Source organism: Bos taurus, chromosome 13, assembly GCF_002263795.3.
Source record: "Bos taurus isolate L1 Dominette 01449 registration number 42190680 breed Hereford chromosome 13, ARS-UCD2.0, whole genome shotgun sequence".
NCBI lineage: Eukaryota > Metazoa > Chordata > Mammalia > Artiodactyla > Bovidae > Bos > Bos taurus.
In genome coordinates this window covers 70,725,838-70,746,463 of record NC_037340.1, presented here as the reverse complement: position 1 = coordinate 70,746,463, position 20,626 = coordinate 70,725,838, and the positions used below count along the sequence as shown (strand labels likewise).

The 20,626-nt window shown below is 50.3% G+C and overlaps 1 protein-coding gene across 12 annotated transcripts in view; it reads left to right on the top strand.

Annotated features, from left to right (window-relative positions):
- The window catches only part of PTPRT (protein tyrosine phosphatase receptor type T), a 1,155,533-nt gene that overhangs the window by 1,106,389 nt on the left and 28,518 nt on the right, over window positions 1-20,626 (top strand). For 6 of the 12 annotated variants that reach the window (XM_025001258.2, XM_059893057.1, XM_025001256.2 and 3 more), the window contains 8 exons: window positions 1,422-1,458; window positions 2,749-2,846; window positions 5,114-5,173; window positions 6,099-6,215; window positions 8,763-8,917; window positions 11,584-11,719; window positions 13,755-13,904; window positions 17,260-17,433. In XM_025001258.2, coding sequence (XP_024857026.1) covers window positions 1,422-1,458; window positions 2,749-2,846; window positions 5,114-5,173; window positions 6,099-6,215; window positions 8,763-8,917; window positions 11,584-11,719; window positions 13,755-13,904; window positions 17,260-17,433 — 927 coding nt within the window. The remainder of the gene's footprint in view (window positions 1-1,421; window positions 1,459-2,748; window positions 2,847-5,113; window positions 5,174-6,098; window positions 6,216-8,762; window positions 8,918-11,583; window positions 11,720-13,754; window positions 13,905-17,259; window positions 17,434-20,626) is intronic. The other 6 variants (XM_025001262.2, XM_025001261.2, XM_025001260.2 and 3 more) reach the window with 1 other exon arrangement.

The window sequence follows — 20,626 nt, the reverse complement described above, 5'->3', positions numbered from 1 at the left end:
TTTGAGGAACCTCCATACTGTTCTCCACAGTGGCTTGCTCCAGTTTACATTCCCATCAACAGTGTGGGACTGTTTCCTTTTCTCCACACCCTCTCTAGCATGTGTTACTTGTAGATTTTTTTAAGTGTAGACCATTCTGACTGGTGTGAGGTGTTGATTTGCATTTCTGTAATAATTATATGCCGCCATCCTGGTTGGTCTCTCTCAAGAGCTTGTTTATTGGGCATTCACTCTGGGTTTCACACTGTACTAGGCTCCACGAACAATTTTTTAAAACTTAGGAGGCAGTGTTTGTCCCCAAGAAGCTGACAACCTTCCTAAGAAGATAGGACCACTCATACAAAGAGTCTAGGTGGGCGGATTGATTCCTGGTGGTTAATCCAACTATTGTAGCCATGACACTGGCCTTGGGTTGGGACTGACAGTTTATTTGTTCATTAAACTTTATGACTTGTGTTCTCCTGAGATTAAAAGCAGAATTTCAGGACTTTCCAACAACTTTCCACCAACAGGCTCCGTATTTGGCATCTATATCTGTTAGACATACCCATTCATTCATTTGTTTACTCATTTAGTCATTCAGTTATTACTGATTATGTTCAATGTCATGTATTAAATACAGATCTGTCTCCAAAACTTGAACTTCTACCCCATACGATACATTTCCTCTCTGCACCAAGAAAGGGGACCCTCCATGTAGTCCATGCCCAGACAGAAGAGAAAGTCATCCTCAACCTCTCCCCGATGATTAGGCTGATGAGGCACCAGAGTAACCCCGCATCAGAGCCCAGCAGGGTCTACTGAAGACCCTGAAATGTACAGGAAAATATCTCTGAATTAGAGAATGGCTTTGTCAGTCTCTGGGTCACACCCACCTGGGGCCCTCTCCGTGAAAGGAGCCTCCGTTCCAAGCCCAGCCCTGTGGCAGACAGGCAGTGCGGCAGCCTTCCCAGCTCTCTTTTTCTAATGTTACTCATGCAAGGGGTCAGCAGTGCAATTGTTGTTTTCTCTCTGGTGCCCTCTGGGGCCTTGCCCAGTGTTCTGCATGGAATCATGGCTCGGGAAAGGCTTGGTGGTGGGTGATGTCCCACAGAAACCTGAAAATTCCTTCTCCACCTCTTTCTGGGTGTGCCTGGCCACAACTGATGCCCATCCAATCTTGGCTCCCAGTCCATGGCTCCAAGGCAAGCCTGTTTGGGGCCCCTCTCAAGGAACCATAAGAACAGCTAACATTTAGCAGTTGACTCAGCGCTTTATGTGCATTAGCATATTTAATCTTCACCACTTGTCTGGGAAATGTCTAATGCTAGCCTTATTTTGTTTATAAGGAAACCAAGCCTTGGAAAGGATAACTGTTAGTACTGGGCCATTCGCAAGCTTAGACTAGAGGCCCTTCACTGTGCTTTTCTCTTCTCATCCAGGGGTACCATCGACCTCGGCACTACATCGCAACTCAAGGTAAGAGCTGAAAGGGCCCTTGCCTTACATGGGGGGAGTGGAATAAGCTTCCACCAGCCAAGACGTTATATAGGAGCAGGGCTGCAGAGGCTCCAGAGGCCTTTAGGTTGCCCATTTGTTTGTTTGGGAAGGAAGGAGGTGACAGGTTCAGCAGTGGAAGTGGGGGAAGGATGTAAGGGAGAAAGGAGGGAGGTGTCACTGGGAAATGGTCAAGAGAGATTGGACCAAAAGCACACCTCAGGCACATGCCATCAATACCCACCATCCCCAACTGGAGCTGATGGTGCCTTATCTCCTCAATGGCTGTACACCTGGAAGAGACAGGATGCCAACTCTCCTCGAAAGCAACTTACTAGGGTGTTATCAGATCTAAAAATTACTCTCCCTCTCAAACTGTTCTGGGAGGAAATCCTGTGGGTGATTATATATGTGGGCAATGACATATATAAAGATACCTACCCTTCATAGTGTTATCTACTAGGAAAACAAGTGAAAAATCTTCAGCACCCAACAAATGTTAGATTAGTTAAATTGTGATACTTCTATATTATGGAAAATTATGCAGCTATGACAAATTTCATGGTAAGAATTTTTAAGGGCATGGAGAAATACATGTAGTAGGTAGAATGCTTCTTATAATAAATACATACATACATATTTATATAGAGAAATGGCATTCCAAATTTTGTATCAAAAGGATGTATTACTCTTATAATTTTAAAAACAATGAAGGCCCAGGACATTAAAAGAGAAATTTCCAAGGAAATTGCTTTGGACTCTCAGATCCTATCTCCCATTTCTTTTTTCTTTTTTGCCCTGCTTTCTGCCCAGGCTCCAGGCAGATGCATTTGTCAAGCTGAGAATTGGACCTCTTCCGTTTGTGTTCTCAGCATCTGACTCCTGGTGGCTCTTCTGCCCTCTAACCCCACCCTCACCTCAATTTCCTTCCCATTTCTCACTGAGGATCTAGAGCCCAATTTTTGAAAATTCCCTTAAGCTATGTTATTTACCCCAAATACAAGATGGTGGGTTGGTGGGAAAGTGGAGCCTCTGGGAGGAGTCTGAGCAGGAGGACAGTGAAGAGGAGAAGCTGCGGACATGCAGACCCTGCACGTTGGAGCGCGGCTGTTCTCATGCCCCAGTTTCAACTACTTGGGTGTCCGACAGGGAAGGCTGACCTCACTGTTATTCACCCATCCGGAGCCTTCACTGACCAGCCACAAGGGACAAGCCTCTTGTCTGTTTCCTGGCAGTTTCAGCCTTTGACCCTGTCCCGTTCTCTGTTGGCAGGTCCCATGCAGGAGACTGTAAAGGACTTCTGGAGAATGATCTGGCAGGAGAACTCGGCCAGCATCGTCATGGTCACAAACCTCGTGGAAGTGGGCAGGGTAAGCCCCTCCCATGGGTGCCTGGATAGAGGATGCTGGCTGGCGAGCCACTGCCCAGCATCTCTCTGTTCCAAGCACCTCTCGTTTGCATTTCACCCTCATGGCCCCTACGAGGGAGAAACCCTCCCTCCTGTTCACACTCGAGGAATAAAGGTCTCTACCCTTAAAACCCCACCCCCACCCCTTTCCCCACCCTCACACTCTGCTGATGCCATCATCTCGTAGACTGAGGAAATCACAGCCATCAGATGTGAACTCTCATCTTCACACTGCAAAGCTGCATTCTACTCATGTCTACAACCATCTTCTCATTCTTCCCCTCTATTATTGGGCTGGACCTGGCTGTTTCTGTTGACCTTCAATGGTAGACTATTGGCTCTTTCTTACGGCCCAGCCTCATATGATAAATCCCAGTGCCCTGAATCACAGATTCCACTCAAAAATTTCTCATCCTTCCCCTCTCACTCGGAAAGTAATTCTTTCCCATTGCTAGATCATTTTCCTCTGCATGCAAACATCCTGAGTACCTTCCCCCTTAAAAATGGAAAACAGGCAAACGAAACTGCTTCCTCTTGTCCCTGCTTTTCCGCCCAACCCTGAAGACCCACACACAGGTTCTGCTTCTTCACTTTCGTTCTCTTCCACCCACTCCAATAGCTGTTTCCTCCATCCCAGCATCGTCAGTGTCCCCAGCATCCTTCATGTCGACACATTCATGCCTCTTCTCATGGCACTCAGTCTCTCAGCAGCATCTGACCCTCTGTTCCTCGAAGCTTTGACATTCTTCAGGGTCCAGACCTTGGTCTCTCATTCTGTTCATCTTGACTCTCTCCTCTGTGGTCCTTAGCGACTCCTAGGGCTTAAAAATGGGACTGCTCTTGCCAGTTCGCTTTCATCTACTTGATGTGGTGTGGGTGGGCTGCTGGGTTTAAAGGCAGGGTGCACAGACGCTAGAATTAAGGAGGACTCTTTACTTATCACATGCGCTAACTAAAGAGTACGCAAAAAAATAAATAAATAAATAAAGAGTGCGCAGGTAAGTTTGTGTTTTGGAAAGAACCAGATAATCCAGTAAAATTAAAGGAGTCCCAGCCTCCAAGATAATGGGCAGGGGGAGGATCTGGGCTGTCAGTCGTAATTCACAGCTGTGGACATCTCATGACCTAACAGGAGTTTAGGGCCAGAAGAGACTTTGTTCTTGAGCCCACTCTTATTGAGTCCATTCCCCAGTTTTACAGATGAGGGAACAGACCCCAAAGGGTGGAGTAACTGCCATAAAGTCATTTAGACAGAACCTAGCCACTGTCTCTTGACTATTGACTCTCATTGTAGAGGTCATGATCAAGACCGCTCCCCAGGGACTCTGGCCCAGGGAGCAGCTACTGTGGACCACACATCCAGCCCAGGATTTAAGAATTCGGGGGCACATTCTAGCCTGTTCTACAGATGTCCCCACTGGAGACAGATTCCCTTGATTATGAGTCTGATTTGATTGGGGGAAGGGACAGGAGAGTCCTCTCTTCATGGAGTTCCGAGAAGGAGCTGAGTTCTCTGCCAGACACGGGATATGCATTGTGTCACTTCACCCTCCCAGCAGACGTCCGGGACGATGTTCCTGGTCATTATTCAGATGGCCTGGCTTTGCGTCCTGGCTCCCCCACCCTTACTGACAGTTGATCCTGAGCCATTTTCTTGGGTTCCCTCTGCTTCCGATTCCTCATCTGTAAAACGAATAGGGCTAATGATATCTACTTCATCAGAGTATGGTAACCAGTCATTAAAGTAATCTGTGTAAAGCATTCATAGAAGACTTAGTCAGCAGGGCCAGAGAGGGTAAAAGCCATTAGACAGTGTTAGCTACCGTTTTCATCACAGGAAGCTGAGGCTCAGGGAGGTCTCAGGACTTCCTGGAAGCCTCACAGCTTCACAGCGTTAGAACAAACAGTGCGTCCATTTGCCTCCACACCCTGTGGCACTAAACCAGCATTTCCCTAAGTGGGTTCCATGGGCTGCTCGTCTGCAGGATGCTTAGCTAGCAGAGGGTTCCATGGTTAAATACGTTTGGGAAATGCTGTGGACTCTTCGCCCCTTTCGGAGAAAGTGCAAAGATGTTAGCGTTAGCACGTTCAAGCAGCTGAGCAGTCCTGTAGCAAAAGCGGCCTATTTAACTTTGTTTAATCCAGCATTTCCCAAACTCATTTGACCACAAAACCTGTTTTTGTTTGTTTTTGTTTCTTTTTTTTTTTTTTTTACCTAACACCTATCAGCACCCAGCGGGACACACTGTGGGAAATGCCACTCTGGGCCGCGCGGCGTCCCCTGGAATGGTAATACTTTTGTTCTTTTAAGGGGAAAACCATCTCTTTCTCCTCCCGCGGCATGTGACTCGCAGCCAGGTGTGGGAGTCGCTTGTTCACAGCGCCTGCACCCACGTGCGGGGCAGAGAGCAGTGGCAAATGTCTTCCTTCAGAGCCCAGCACCTGCCTTCCTTTGCCCAGCCACGAGCCTTTCTCCTTAAGGCCCACAAGCCCCACCTCATGTTAACGTCCCTCTCCCAGCCACGTCCGCTTCCACCTCTGCACTAATTCCCACCTTTTATTTTCATCTCTGCTGATATTACTCAGCTGCCCCAGCCTATCACAGAAAGAGGGCTCTGCCAAGGGCAGAAAACTGGCCACGTGACTTTGGACGAGTCACCAAACCTCCCAGTTTGAGTGTGATGCTCACCTGTACCATGGGGAGGGCTCGCCCAGACCTAGTTGATCTCTTAGTGTGATCATGGGTTTGAAAAGTACCAGGAACTCTGCCAAGGAAGGTACCCCATTTATTCCCCACACCTCCGGCTCTTCCGGTAGCCAGCCTGTCCCTGTGCATTTTGCCCCTCCCCAGCCCTCCCTGGCCAGCTGGGAGGGACTCCCTGGTGGCTCGGTTGGTAAGGAATCTGCCTGCAATGCAGGAGACAGGTTCGATCCCTGGTCAGGAAGATCCCCTGGAGAAGGGCATGGCAACCAACTCCAGTATTCTTGCCTGGAAAATCCTATGGATAGAGGAGCCTGGCAGGCTGCAGTCCATGGGATCACAAAGACTCGGACATGACTGAGCAACTTAACAGTTTCACTTGGCCAGCTGGGAGCCCCTTGACCGCAAGTCCACTGAGGTTGCCCTTGAGTTTATTATGACGGGAAGGCCAGATGAGACGGCCGCTCATACTTGGCATCCACTCACTCGTACTGTCCCTGTCCTTTCCTGCAGGTGAAGTGCGTGCGCTACTGGCCCGATGACACGGAGGTCTATGGAGACATTAAAGTCACCCTGATCGAAACAGAGCCCCTGGCGGAGTACGTCATCCGCACCTTCACCGTCCAGAAGGTGAGCGGCCCTGCAGCTGTGCACAGCCTGCCCCCATGCCAGCCAGCTTGTTTGCTCATTCAGGACTCGTGGTGACCAAGGGGCTGTTCTGCCCCCATCCTGTACTGGGCACCAGGGGGAGATCAGGAGTCAGCATAGATGTGGACCCTGCTCCAAAGGATCTCACCGCTAGTAGGAAGGACAAATGGAATTCACTAGATTAAGGAATAGAATAAGGACATGTAGTGATAAATGTCACAGAGGAAACATGCCAAGGGGGGAAACACAAATCCACGGGAGGATGAGGTGACCAGGGAGGGCTTCCCAAAGGCAAAGGCATTTAAGCAGACAATGAAGGGTGAGAACGAGCCAGCCAAGGGAAGAGCAGGAGGAATATTATCCCAGGCAGGGGGAGACTCATGCAGAGTCTGGAGGGGAAAGAAAATCTTGACATGTGCTTCTCAACTGGGGGCAACTCCATCCCACCAGTGTCTGGAATCATTTTAGTTATCAAAACCATAGTTGCCATTTTATAAAAACACCAATATTGATGATCCAAGTGGCCACAGGACTGCGGATGCAAAAGCCTTGGGATGTCAATGCTTTGAGAACTGTACTCTAAGCCTAACTCCACTGCATATCCACGAGGGTAAACCATCATCCTGGTTTGCCCCAGGACCACCTGGCTGAAGCACTGAAAGTCCCATACCCTGGGAAACCCCTCAGTCCTGGGCAAACGTGACCAAGTCACTTAGTCACTGAATGCCAGCTGCCGTTGCCTGCTCCCAAGGGGCATGGCTCCTGTACAGCTGAGGGCAACTCTGTGAAGCAGGGGTAACTGTGAGCTGTTCACAGCCAAGGTCAAGGGAGCTGGGGATGGTGCAGTGGCCCAGGAAGGAGCATCTGGGTGGGCACCAGCGCCTTCTACACAGCCTCCTGACTCACCCAATCATACCCATGCTCCACGTAGCAGCTGCCGTGATCCTCCCCAGGTGCCCATCTGGTGATGCCCTTCCCCTTCTGTGCTACCACCTGGGAATCCTTCCCACGGCTCCCCAGTGCCTCTGGGATGAGGTCCGACTATGGCTCCCCAGTGCCTCTAGGATAAAGTCTGGAGGTCTTAAAGTGGAATAAAAAGCCTTTCGGGATCAAACCCCCGCCCCACCTCCCATTCCCTAGGCCCTGCTGCCCATCATTGCCTGTCTTCCACTCTCCTCTGGAGCTGCTCTGGGCTGTTTGTGATTCTGTTCAGGTACTAGGCTCAGTCCTGTCCCTGGGCCTTTGCCCCAGCTGCTGCTTTGCCTCGGAATCCCTCCATCTCTTCGCTGTGTATCGCTTAGGCCTCAGTGTATCATAACATTAGAAGGACGGACTGTGGAGCCAGACAGCCAGGCTTTAGATTGTAACTTTACAGCTTACTGGTTGTGCAACTTTGGACACATTCCTTAACCTTGCTTTAGCCCCACTTTCCTCATTCCTAAAATAGAGATGATGATATGAGGATTAAATGAATGAATACATTGAACTCATCAGAAGAGTAACAGGCACATAGTTGATGCTTCATAAACATCAGCTATATATTTTCACTGTTAATATGTTTCAAGACTCAGGCCAGGCACCCCCTCCTTCAGGAAGCCTTCTCTGATTTCTCCTCTCCCTAATGGGGTTACGCACTCCTTTCTGTACTTTAATGGAATTAAAGGTCCACTTTGGGGCCTGTCTCCCCCATTACACCATGCTCTGTTCCAGGGACAGGGACTATGGTTTTATTTCCACCTTCCTAGTGCCTAACACAAGGCTGGGCACAGATAACCCACCCTGACTATCTTGGAAAAATGACAATCAAACACCCTTCCTATTCAGCGCCTCTACTATCTGCAGGAGATAGCTAAGTAGAGAAAGGCGGTTGGGGGGCATTTGTCTGTGGACTAGTTGAGAACCGCCCTTTAGCCTGAAGCGGGAGGGGAGGGGGAGGATGGGAGCATGAGGCCCCACCGTCCTCATCAGCCAGAGAAGTTCTGCTTTGCTTTGTTTCACATTTTATCATCCCAAATAAGAATCTAGTTCAGAAGAAGTCTGCCTTTCTGACTTTGAAAGTCACGGAGACTGTGGTAGACAAGACTGGAGAACTGAAGAACACCAGTCCTCTGACACCGAAAGGCCTCGTGTTCCCCTGGAAACAGCTTGAACTTGGAGTCAGAGGCTGCCATCTTTCTGAATCTGTTCTGCTGAATACAAGTCCCATAAACATTTATCAAAAGAGGGTCCTGTGGGCAAACAGCGTGGGTGTTATCAGAGCCCTTGGGAATTCAGCGCGTACGTTAGCGCAGCTCAGGCTCTGAGAAGTCCTGCCGCGGAGCGGTCAGTTTTACTGTATGTACCCCCAAGTTCCCGGATGTGGCAGATGCGGAATCCCTCCAACACTTATTAACCCTCAGAGGGCCTTGTTCTCCCGGACAGCAGGGAGGCTGGATGTGGCTGCTCGTGGCCTCGGGGCTCGCCGTGGGTGCTGGGTAGGGCGGGGACGGGGGCAGCAGCTGGAGGAACAGAGGCCCGTTCTCTCCTCAGAAAGGCTACCACGAGATCCGGGAGCTCCGGCTCTTCCACTTCACCAGCTGGCCCGACCACGGCGTCCCCTGCTACGCCACCGGCCTCCTGGGCTTCGTCCGCCAGGTCAAGTTCCTCAACCCCCCGGAAGCCGGGCCCATAGTGGTTCACTGCAGGTAAGTGAAAGGCCCCCAAAGCAGGGGGGCCTCTGCCGCTCTGCTGTCTCGGCGAGGGGCGCTCCAGTGGCCTTTATTCTCTGCTGTCTCGGCGAGGGGTGCTCCAATGGCCTTTATTCTCTGCTGTCTCGGCGAGGGGCGCTCCAGTGGCCTTTATTCTCTGCTGTCTCGGCGAGGGGTGCTCCAGTGGCCTTTATTCTCTGCTGTCTCGGCGAGGGGCGCTCCAGTGGCCTTTATTCTCTGCCGTCTCGGCGAGGGGGTGCTCCAGCGGTCTTTATTCTCTGCTGTCTCGGCGAGGGGCGCTCCAGTGGCCTTTATTCTCTGCTGTCTCGGCGAGGGGTGCTCCAGTGGCCTTTATTCTCTGCTGTCTCGGCGAGGGGGTGCTCCAGCGGTCTTTATTCTTTGCTTTAAGTGCACCCTGCCTGTGTCCCCTCTGTCCAGCCCTTTCTGATGAGACCAGGGTCCTGAGGTCTAAACAACCACAGTAATAGTAGCAGTAGCAGCTTGTCATTATTGCTGTTGCCCTGAGGGCACGGCCTTGGCACTGACAGCATCTGCTCCACACGCACTTCATCCACGTCACTTCATTTACTTCTCACCCAACCTGAAGAGGTGGCTGTGGTTATCATTCCCATTTCACAGATGAGAAAACCAAGGCACTAAGAAGGTAGATGTTTCATTCGGGTCACACAGGTATGAAATGGCAGAACCAGGGTGTTAAACATTTTTCCCCAGATGCTCCCTTTCAGCTCCTTGGTATGGTGGTGGGGTGCCCCCTGGAAGTATGCTTTTCTTCATTTCTGTCATTTTAAAAATCAATTTCTGGCCTACAGGATCCTTCATAGAGAGAAAATGGACAGTGTCAGGTTTTACCTTATTATGGAAAAGGGATATTTTCAGCTCTGACCCAGAAAGTCACATTGGGAATGACAGGCACGTCTTAGAATCCTCCTGGATGGAGATGCAGTGTCGTGTCAAGGGCATCCGGAGTCAGAGGAGGGCAGATGTCTGGACCTGAAGGCCAGCGTGCCCACTCCCTCTCTCCCAGCGCCGCTCTTTTCCAGTGTGACCTTGGGCCCAGTCCATCTTTACAGACCCTGCATGCTCTTAACTGCATGCAGGTTACTTCTGCCCTGACAGTGCCCACGTCACTCAAGGTCTCGAGCCAGATCAAGGAGAGACGCACAGGCTACAGCTGTCTCAGAGCCCCTTTCTCAGGCGGTCTCCGTGTGCCTTTATCACAGCAGCAGAGCGTGAGTCAGAAACCCCATTTCGCAGATGAGGCCACTGAAGATACTGATCACCCTCAGACTCTGAGCATTCTGCGTATCTCTCTGCTTTACATCTCATGACAGTCCAAGGGCAGTAAAATGTTCACCCTCAAAGGTTGGATGGCATCATTGACTCAATGGACATGAATTTGAGCAAGCTCCGGAAGACGGTGAAGGACAGGGAAGCCTGGCTTGCTGCAGTCCATGGGGTGACAAAGAGTCAGACACACCTGGGCGCCTGAACAGGTCCCATATCCCAGAGAGCAGCCAGAGCAGGCATAAGGAAGAGAGGGAGACAGTGGCAAGTGTTTATCAGGCCCTCCTTGCATGATGCCACATGTCTGTGTCTCCATAGCAACCCACCCTGTCACACCTGAGCCGGGTGGTACCCAGTCCCGAGGCTGTCCTGAAGATTAGATGGGTTGGCCAACATATACTTTGTGGGCTTCCCTGATGGCTCAGATGGTAAAAACTCTGCCTACAGTTCAGGAGACCTAGGTTCGATCCCTGGGTTGGGAAGATCCCCTGGAGAAGGAAATGGCTACCCACTCCAGTATACTTGCCTGGAGAATTCCATGGACAGAGGAGCCTGGTGGGCTACAGTCCACGGGGTCGCAAAGAGTCGGACATGACTGAGCAACTAACACACGCTGAGTGATACATTATGTACCTAAGAGAATTCCAGACATTCAGTAAGCACTTAAAAATATTACTCTTCTCTGCTTCTCCGTGCTGTCCCCTCCCCAGACTATTAATCCTTCAGGGAAAGAACCATGTCTGACTCATCTCTGCATCGCTGCTCCTGAGCCCAGCATCCAGTGCTCAATAAATATTTGTTGACTAGAAGTAGCAACCGTTTATGAGAAATGGCTGTGTAGCCAGGTACAGGGTGAAGCAGTTTGCACGTATTGTGCTGTATCAACATAATTTCATGCAATTTACATGGATTGTGCTATTAACGCTATTATTATCAGCCTCGTTCTATGGATGAGGGTATTGAAACCCAGAGAGATTAAGTCATTTACTCAAGGTCACACAGCTAGTAAGTGGTCAAGTCAGGATTTGATCCGAAGGGTCTGACCCCAAATAGTAAGCGCTTAATTGCTGTGTGAAGCTGAAATGAACAGATCAGTTCTCCCAAGCACCCCGTAGGAAGGAGTGTTACATGTGAGAAAACTAAGGCTCATAGAAACCAGGCAGCTTGTTCAAAAGAGAGAGCCGAGGCTCAGTTTAGTCACTTGCTCAGGATCTCCCACCAACACTGGGATTCTGTCTGAATCCCAGACAGTGCATTCTGTCTGACCTGTGCAGCATACTGCCTGTGTGCAGGGTCCTCAGGGACAGAGCTGGCCCCACCCCAGGGACCCTAACGCAGGCCCGTGTCCTCTCTTGCAGTGCTGGAGCCGGAAGGACCGGCTGCTTCATCGCCATCGACACCATGCTCGACATGGCCGAGAACGAAGGGGTGGTAGACATCTTCAACTGCGTGCGTGAGCTCCGGGCCCAGAGGGTCAACCTGGTGCAGACAGAGGTGAGTCCTGGGGCGGAGGCTGGCCTGGTCACCCACAGCCCTGGCCACCCACAGCCCTGGCCAAGGAGGAGCCAGGGCTGGAGGCATCCTACAGAAAGAGACCTGGGCATGGGAGAAACAGGAGGGGCTGGATACATGGCTGGCTATGGTGAGACCATCACAGAAGCTAGGACAACCCTGCCAGCCTGAGGTCCCCCAGGTCAAGGACTCCCACTAGTGAGGGAGGTGCTGGGGGCCCCATCTCCAAGGGCATCTAAGCAGTGACTGAATGGCAAGTGTCAGGCATTCTCTGAATAGAGTCCCTGCCTTGGATGAAGGAGGAGAGCGAGAAGGAAAGGACTGGGATTGACTGAACGCTTACTGTGTGCTGAGTATCGTGTGAGGCCGTGCAAGAATGGCTCCGTCGGTAGAGTCAGTGAGTTCCTGAGCCAGGCTCCAGGGACTCCAAGAGAGAGAACACACAACCCCTGCCCACAAGGGAGAGGCAGGCCTCCAGGGGTCCAGATGGAGAGTCCCAGATGTGAGGGACAGGGAAGGGGTTCATCTTTATTGCCAAGCTCCTACTTTGTGCCAGGCATCACCCCAGGTCCTCTGTATTCAGGGTATTATTTAGCTCCTGCTAGTACCCCGATTTTATAGATGAAGAAACTGAGAAATGGTGTCGCCAAAGCTTCACATAGCCACATAGTGGTAGGACTTGGGACCCGGTGACCCCAAGGCCCACGTGCTTTCCCCTGAGCCGCACTCCTGGAAGCCCTGGTCTCCCCATCTTCTGGTTCTAATGCAGCTGGAGGTGCCCAGGCAGCACAGCTGGGGCAGACAGCTGCATCCATCATCTGCCTGCCTGAAGAATTCCCCCCACGGCCCTGGGCCTGGCCGGTCACCACTGGCTCTGCAGGCATTCTCCTCACTTACAGGCTGTTAGACCCTAGGACCCTGCTGCAGCCTCCGAGCCAGCTCCCACAGGCCGGGCTGCAGGCTGCTAAAGCCAAGAGGCTGCTTTATCTGTTCCGAGGTTCATGCATGTGGAAGGCAGTCTGCTGCCTGGCGTTAGATGCATCGTGGTCTTTGCTGTCAGGTAGAGGAGACAGACGTTCTAATAAGAGCATCATGATGCCTCTGGTAAACATTTCATATGAAGAGATGGGCCGAGTCCTACAGAAGAGTCACTCAACAAATGTTTGTTAGGGGCCTGGAAGTAAAAGCACCAGCTTCTGCCTGGTGGGCTTGGAGCAGACTCTCCCGAGGGAATGAGACCTTGAAGGCGTAGAGAAGGGGGATGGTGTCCAGGAAGATTGGAGCAGGTGCAAAGAGCTGGGCTGGCAGAGGGGGGTGACCTGCGCTTCCCGAGCAGAGCCTGAGGCCAAAAGTGGAGCGCCAGTGGTTTAGCTGGGGGCTGATCCCAAGGCTCCCGGGTCAGCGAGTGAGGAAGTGAAAGACGGGCTCGTTAACATTGCAGAAGTATTTTACAAGCTGTTTGACCCTGTGGACAGCTGGAGCCCAGTCGTGCCGGGGGAACTCTGAGATGGTGAGGAGCAACTCTTCAGGTCTCCCACCCAAGAGACAGGGAATGCAGGCGTTCACCCCCAAGTCTCCACCTGGCATTGCTTGAGGCCTCCTTCCCAGGGCAGGAACTGTTCAGGTCTGCTGGCTTGCCCTGCACGCACAGCCCAGGCGTGCTCCCCAGGGCCAGAAATAAAGGCCCTCTGCATGAACCTTGGAGGATTTGCAGTGAGCGGCCTTCAACAGGGAGAGGTGAAAGGGTGGGCTACGGGCTGGACACAATTAGCCCCTTTCCAGAAGTTTCTAATTTTACACAGGCACTCTTACACAGGGAGCAAAACTCAGCAGAGCTCAGAGAGCTACCAAGAAACACAGCTACTTGGCCCTTTAGGTCGTAGGGTAGAAAACAGTGATTCTGGAGCACCCCAGTGAATCACGCCCACCCTTGAGAGGCGCAGGTTGGACTATGGACAGCAAGCTCCAGGCCCCGCTTCTCCCCCAGTACCCTGACTCTGCCCGCTCCACCTGGCAGGAACAGTATGTGTTCGTGCACGACGCCATCCTGGAAGCGTGTCTCTGTGGCAACACAGCCATCCCGGTGTGCGAGTTCCGCTCCCTCTACTACAACATCAGCAGGCTGGACCCCCAGACCAACTCCAGCCAGATCAAAGACGAATTTCAGGTATGAGCACATCCCAGGCTCCGTGACCCAGCCAGCTTCAGTGCCATTGAGCACAGTCCCGGGACTTTCCTTGCAGGAACGGCTGTGTCTGTATCCTTCCCGTGTCTGCAGCTGAGAAGGAATTTCAGAACAGAAAATGCACAGCCATGAGCAACTACTCCCCGGCTGGTCACTCAGTGACTGCTGACACCTGGTTATTGTTTTCTTTCTTTTTTTTTTTTTAAATTTTATTTTATTTTTAAACTTTACAATATTGTATTAGTTTTGCCAAATATCGAAATGAATCCGCCACAGGTATACCTGTGTTCCCCATCCTGAACCCTCCTCCCTCCTCCCTCCCCATACCATCCCTCTGGGTCGTCCCAGTGCACCAGCCCAAGCATCCAGTATCGTGCATCGAACCTGGACTGGCGACTCGTTTCATACATGATATACATGTTTCAATGCCATTCTCCCAAATCTCCCCACCCTCTCCCTCTCCCACAGAGTCCATAAGACTGATCTATACATCAGTGTCTCTTTTGCTATCTCGTACACAGGGTTATTGTTACCATCTTTCTAAATTCCATATATATGCGTTAGTATACTGTATTGGTGTTTTTCTTTCTGGCTTACTTCACTCTGTATAATAGGTTCCAGTTTCATCCATCTCATTAGAACTGATTCAAATGTATTCTTTTTAATGGCTAATACTCCATTGTGTATATGTACCACAGCTTTCTTATCCATTCATCTTCTGATGGGCATCTAGGTTGCTTCCATGCCCTGGCTATTATAAACAGTGCTGCAATGAACATTGGGGTACACATGTCTCTTTCCCTTCTGGTTTCCTCAGTGTGTATGCCCAGCAGTGGGATTGCTGGATCATAAGGCAGTTCTATTTCCAGTTTTTTAAGGAATCTCCACACTGTTCTCCATAGTGGCTGTACTAGTTTGCATTCCCACCAACAGTGTAAGAGGGTTCCCTTTTCTCCACACCCTCTCCAGCATTTATTGCTTGTAGGCTTTTGGATAGCAGCCATTCTGACTGGCGTGAAATGGTACTTCATAGTGGTTTTGATTTGCATTTCTCTGATAATGAGTGATGTTGAGCATCTTTTCATGTGTTTGTTAGCCATCTGTATGTCTTCTTTGGAGAAATGTCTATTTAGTTCTTTGGCCCATTTTTTGATTGGGTCATTTATTTTTCTGGAGTTGAGCTATAGGAGTTGCTTGTATATTTTTGAGATTAGTTGTTTGTCAGTTGCTTCATTTGCTATTATTTTCTCCCATTCTGAAGGCTGCCTTTTCACCTTGCTAATAGTTCCCTTTGTTGTGCAGAAGCTTTTAAGTTTAATTAGGTCCCATTTGTTTATTTTTGCTTTTATTTCCAATATTCTGGGAGGTGGGTCATAGAGGATCCTGCTGTGATGTATGTCAGAGAGTGTTTTGCCTGTGTTCTCCTCTAGGAGTTTTATAGTTTCTGGTCTTACGTTGAGATCTTTAATCCATTTTGAGTTTATTTTTGTGTATGGTGTTAGAAAGTGTTCTAGTTTCATTCTTTTACAAGTGGTTGACCAGTTTTCCCAGCACCACTTGTTAAAGAGATTGTCTTTAATGCATTGTATATTCTTGCCTCCTTTGTCAAAGATAATGTGTCCATATGTGTGTGGATTTATCTCTGGGCTTTCTATTTTGTTCCATTGATCAATATTTCTGTCTTTGTGCCAGCAACAGAAAGAATAAAATACTTAGGAATATATCTACCTAAAGAAACTAAAGACCTATATATAGAAAACTATAAAACACTGGTGAAAGAAATCAAAGAGGACACTAATAGATGGAGAAATATACCATGTTCATGGATTGGAAGAATCAATATAGTGAAAATGAGTATACTACCCAAAACAATTTATAGATTCAATGCAATCCCTATCAAGCTATCAACGGTATTCTTCACAGAGCTAGAACAAATAATTTCACAATTTGTATGGAAATACAAAAAACCTCGAATAGCCAAAGCTATCTTGAGAAAGAAGAATGGAACTGGAGGAATCAACCTACCTGACTTCAGGCTCTATTACAAAGCCACAGTTATCTTTTTTTTTTTTTAATTAAAAAACACTGTGTTCTGGAACTAAGGTCTTACTTAGTTCTAGTACAGGTTGTGGGTGGAGACACACACGTGTGAATTTCATGCTCTTTCATCCCTGGAAGGACTCAGGTTGTCTCAATGTTTCTGTACAATTGGAACATGTCCTCGATCCTCACAATTCGAAAGTGAGGTCTCGAGACGAGTGGCATCAGCTTCACCTGGGAGCTTGTTAGAGATGCAGAATCTTGGGTCCCATCCGGCCCAACCAAATGAGTCTGTGATTTAACATGCCTCCAGGTGACTCAGATGCACATCAGACTTTGCAAAGCATCACCTGAGGGCACAGCTCAGGCAGAGCAGATGCCCCTTGGAGCCCAGGATGGTGGCAGCTTCGGTCTGGAGGCCTGGACTTGAATCACTGAGTGAGGCAAAACCAGAGCCCAGCCCATTGTCCTGAGGTCAGTGTCAGGGTTGTGTCTGGGCAACAGGAGCTGAGAACAGGCAGGGGGAACAGGGACACTTCAGGACTAAAGGGGCCAACGCGGGTCCCTGGTTCTGTGGGCAGACACCCCAGCCAGGCCAGTGTCTAGTGCTACTTCCAACAGGTAGACTCGGTTGATTCCAAGTAGAGACTGAGCACTGAGGGGGGAACAGGGGAGCACTCAGAGCCCCGATGTTCACAGAGCATCTAGTCTGTTGGTTGGGGCTGTTCAGTTCTGGTCCCACACTTGCTGGACTTACTCTGCCAAACACAAGCCCTGAAATTTTGTACACATGCTGGAGCTCTCTCCCAGGGGGTCCCTCACCCATCCTGGGCAACTCATCTAAGCATCCTTCCATTCTCACACATTCTGTCTTAGGGGCATGCTGGCAAAATCCCTCCCCTCAGTCTGTGACACTTCAAGTGAGGCTTAAAAGTCATTACGGGATTCCCTACGCCCATGCCCCGCCTTGTGACCTCTGTTCCACGCAGGATGGCTGAGAGGAGTAACTTAGGTCAAATGATGGGCAGGTGTTCAGAGACTGGGTCTGAGCCCCCACGAGGGTATGCCATCCCTGTAATTTTGGCCCTGCAGAGGCGTCCCCCAGACCCTGGCAGAGGCTCTCAGCCCCAGGGTCCGGATCAGCCAGCAGGAGATGACAGCGTCACCACGGACGAGAACAGTTCTGGGAAAGGGTCTGGAGGGCAGGCTTGGAGGATTGATGGAGGGAGGTCAGGCTGAGTTTGTTCAAGGGAGACTGTCTACGCCACGCCTGCCGATCTGCCTCTGCACCCCTCAGACCCTCAACATCGTGACTCCTCGCGTCCGGCCCGAGGACTGCAGCATCGGACTGCTGCCCCGGAACCATGATAAGAATCGGAGCATGGACGTCCTGCCTCTGGACCGCTGTCTGCCCTTCCTCATCTCGGTGGATGGAGAATCCAGCAACTACATCAACGCCGCACTGATGGACGTAAGCTGAGCCCTGCCAGGGAAAGCTCCTGGCTGCATTCCCGGGAAAAGCTTCTTCCCGAGGGGGAGGCCACTGCAGCCTGGGAGGATGGGCCCTGACTCCCCCTCTACTCCCCGCCCCGACTCCAGTCAGCCTCTCCCTCTGATCTCGTTGGTCCCAAAGACATTTCTCCCCCTGAAGGCTCTGGTACAAACCTGTATCTAAGCACTGTGCTTTTAATTGCTTTGTATTTATAAAGATCCTGGAAAGAATAGATCAAAAGCTTAAAGTGAGTCCCATGACATTATAGTGAGGCTACAGACCTGACCAGTCCCCCTTCCTGCTACCTACAAGCTGAGTGTCAGCCTGAAGTTCAGTCCAAGAAACATTCTGCATGCCAGCCAGGTTCCTACTGTTCTGTTAGCGGCCCTGCCTCCTGCTTTCTCAGCGTCAAGTCCCAGAAGGCCTGGTTTGGGATGAGGGGTCGTGTTCCCGCCCGAGAGGGTCCGTGCTCCTGACTCGAACACACCTCTCTGGGGTCCTCCAGCTACTTCCGGCTGTCACCCCTCCAGTTCTGGGTGTACAGATGTTTGTAGCAGGAAGGAAGCGTGTATCATCTGGTCTTGTCCACACACTTTCCAGCAAAGGAAATTGAGGCCAGAGAGAGAGAGACTTGCTCAAAGACTCCCATAGCGCTAGTCACAAAGCCGGAACCTAGGACTACTATCTTACATTTTAGAATTTATTCCTTGAGCCTCCCCTCAGTTTGCTTGATCCAGAAAGACACAGACATCTCGCCTCCCAAGATTGCAGACCAAGAACAACATAAGCCTTCCAGGCCCTTCTCCCCATCTATGCCTGAAATCAAGTCCATCCAGCCCACATGAACCTCCATCTTACTTAGAACAGGAAGGAACATGGGGTACTTTCTCCTGAGGTCAAGGCCAACCAACTCTCTGACCCCCTGATTCTCTGGAACTTTCTCCCCAAGCATCCTAAGTGTTGGAAGCAGAGGGATGACTAGAAGTCAGTGCCTATCTCAGCTCTGGGGGGCCTTCCCTGGCCTGTGCCCATCGGGTGCCCAAGTCCTCCATGGAAACATGGCTCTGGGTCCAGAAGCAAGGAGTCTTGCTTTCTTGATCAGTAAAACGGATGGATGTGGAGGGAAGACCTCTGGCTTTAGCTTGGAGTCTTCTGAGATCAGTTATGTGTGTGTGTGTGTGTGTGTGTGTCTGTGTGTGCATGTGCGTGTGTGCGCGTGTGCAGATGTGTGTGTATATGTGGTGAGAGATGGGGTCTGGGGTGCACCCACACTTCTGAGCTCTTCCCAGCTTTGTCTCCCACTTGTCCCAACTCCCCCTCCCTGCCTTCCTCTTCCAAGGATCAAGCACGCTCCTGGCCTCTGCTTAGGAGGTTAGGTGCTGCCCAGAGTCAAATGCCTTCTGCCAGGCTCTGATGCTGATTGTATTCTCTTTGCCCACAGGGCATTTCTCTTGTGAGCCATCACTGGGGTCTTTGCCTTTCTTACAGGAAAAAAAAAAGTCCTTATCTGTATTCCAGCACAGTCTGTGCATTATCTGGTAACCATGGCAGCTTTGCTCCTAGCAGAAAAATATGAAGTCCTCTGGGTTAATTTTTAATGTTTCCCCTGGTAAAGGATGATGTTATCCATGAAATGGATTGCTGGCTGATCCCCGAAACCCGGCAGGAGCACGGATCTCGAACATATTTTCAGATAAGGCTTTGTCAGGCGTGCTGGCCTAATAGAGCGTTTATCACAGAGACAGGGAGAAAGGAAAGAAAACCAGCATTCACTGAGTGTTGGGCAGCACGTCAGACCCTGGATGTAGACTGTCTCGTCCTGTATCTGGGTATGATTGTCCCCGTTTTTCCAGAAGAGGTAGTGAAGGTTGGAGAATTTCCATGACTCTCTGCAGGTCAGCTGGCTCAGAAAGGGTGGAGCCAGGGGTCTGAACCCCAAGACTTTCGACTCTCAAAGCCTAGATTCTTTCTCATGTCTCGAAACGTCTGCAGACCAGCTGTCTGCAGCTGGAGCCTGGCTTTGGGGGAAACTCCGTATTCATTTCTCCTAGATTCAGTTCTCCTAGACCCACTGGTAGGAGAAGGCCCTTGGGGACAAGACCCCACAGTGCGTCTGTGGCATCCACAGCTTCAAGGCATTTCTTTGCTCCCAGGAGACGACAGAACAATAGAAAATGCTCTAAGTGTCCTATGTAGCAGAGGTTTTTGCCAGAGATTTTTTCCTGGTTGCAGTGTGCAAACTCTTTCCCTCACCATCCTCCTGCTGGTTTGTAACTCCACAGAAAACAGGCACAGACCATGGTTCAAGATAGCTTGCTGAGAATGTGGGTTACTTCTCAGATTCTACAAACCATTAACCAAGCAGAGACACTCCCCAATCTTTTCAGACACCTTCTTACAGATACTGCAATGACTAGCACCCAGGTAACGCTTCAGATGTAGTCCAGACTCACCCAGTCCGTTTTCTCTGGGCCTCGGTTCCCTAGCTGTAACCCAGGACCGTTTATTCAGTTGTTTCTGGACCTGTACTGGGCATCCATTGTGTTGGCCTCGAAACTGAAGCCAAGGATGGAGAACCGAGTGAGGGATGTTCCCGCCCACCGGCGGCTCATAGCTGGCTCATTGCTGCTCTTTTCATCTGCATATCTGTTCAGCCTGCACCACAGTCATGCCTCTGGAGTTATGAATCCCATCTTCCAGTTGAAGAACCTGAGATCTGGAGCGATCTAATAGCTTGCCAGTGCACAGCACTGATTTTAAAAAGTCACTCTCTAAATGCGCGTGAATGAATGAATGGCTGGCCGGATAAATGTATGAATGGGTGGTTTATAATGTGCAACTGGCAAAGCTGGGTTTGAACCTGGTCTGCCTGATTCTAAAACCTGGGCACTTTCACCGCCCCATTGGCTCACAGAACACCATGCCCACCTTCTGCCAGGCCACCTCAGCCCTCATTCAAGCCTTGGGCAGAAGTGAGCCTCTTGAACCATAAGCCCCTTCAGGAGGCTCTCTGGACTGAGCCACGGTCCCCTCCAGCACTGTGGGCACAGGGGCACAAAATATCCCTTTTATCCCAGGAAGTGTCTTGGCCAGCAGAGCAAATATGCATCCAGGATCTTTCATATTGTAATGTTGATTCTTTGCTGAGCTCCAAGACATAAATAATTTATTT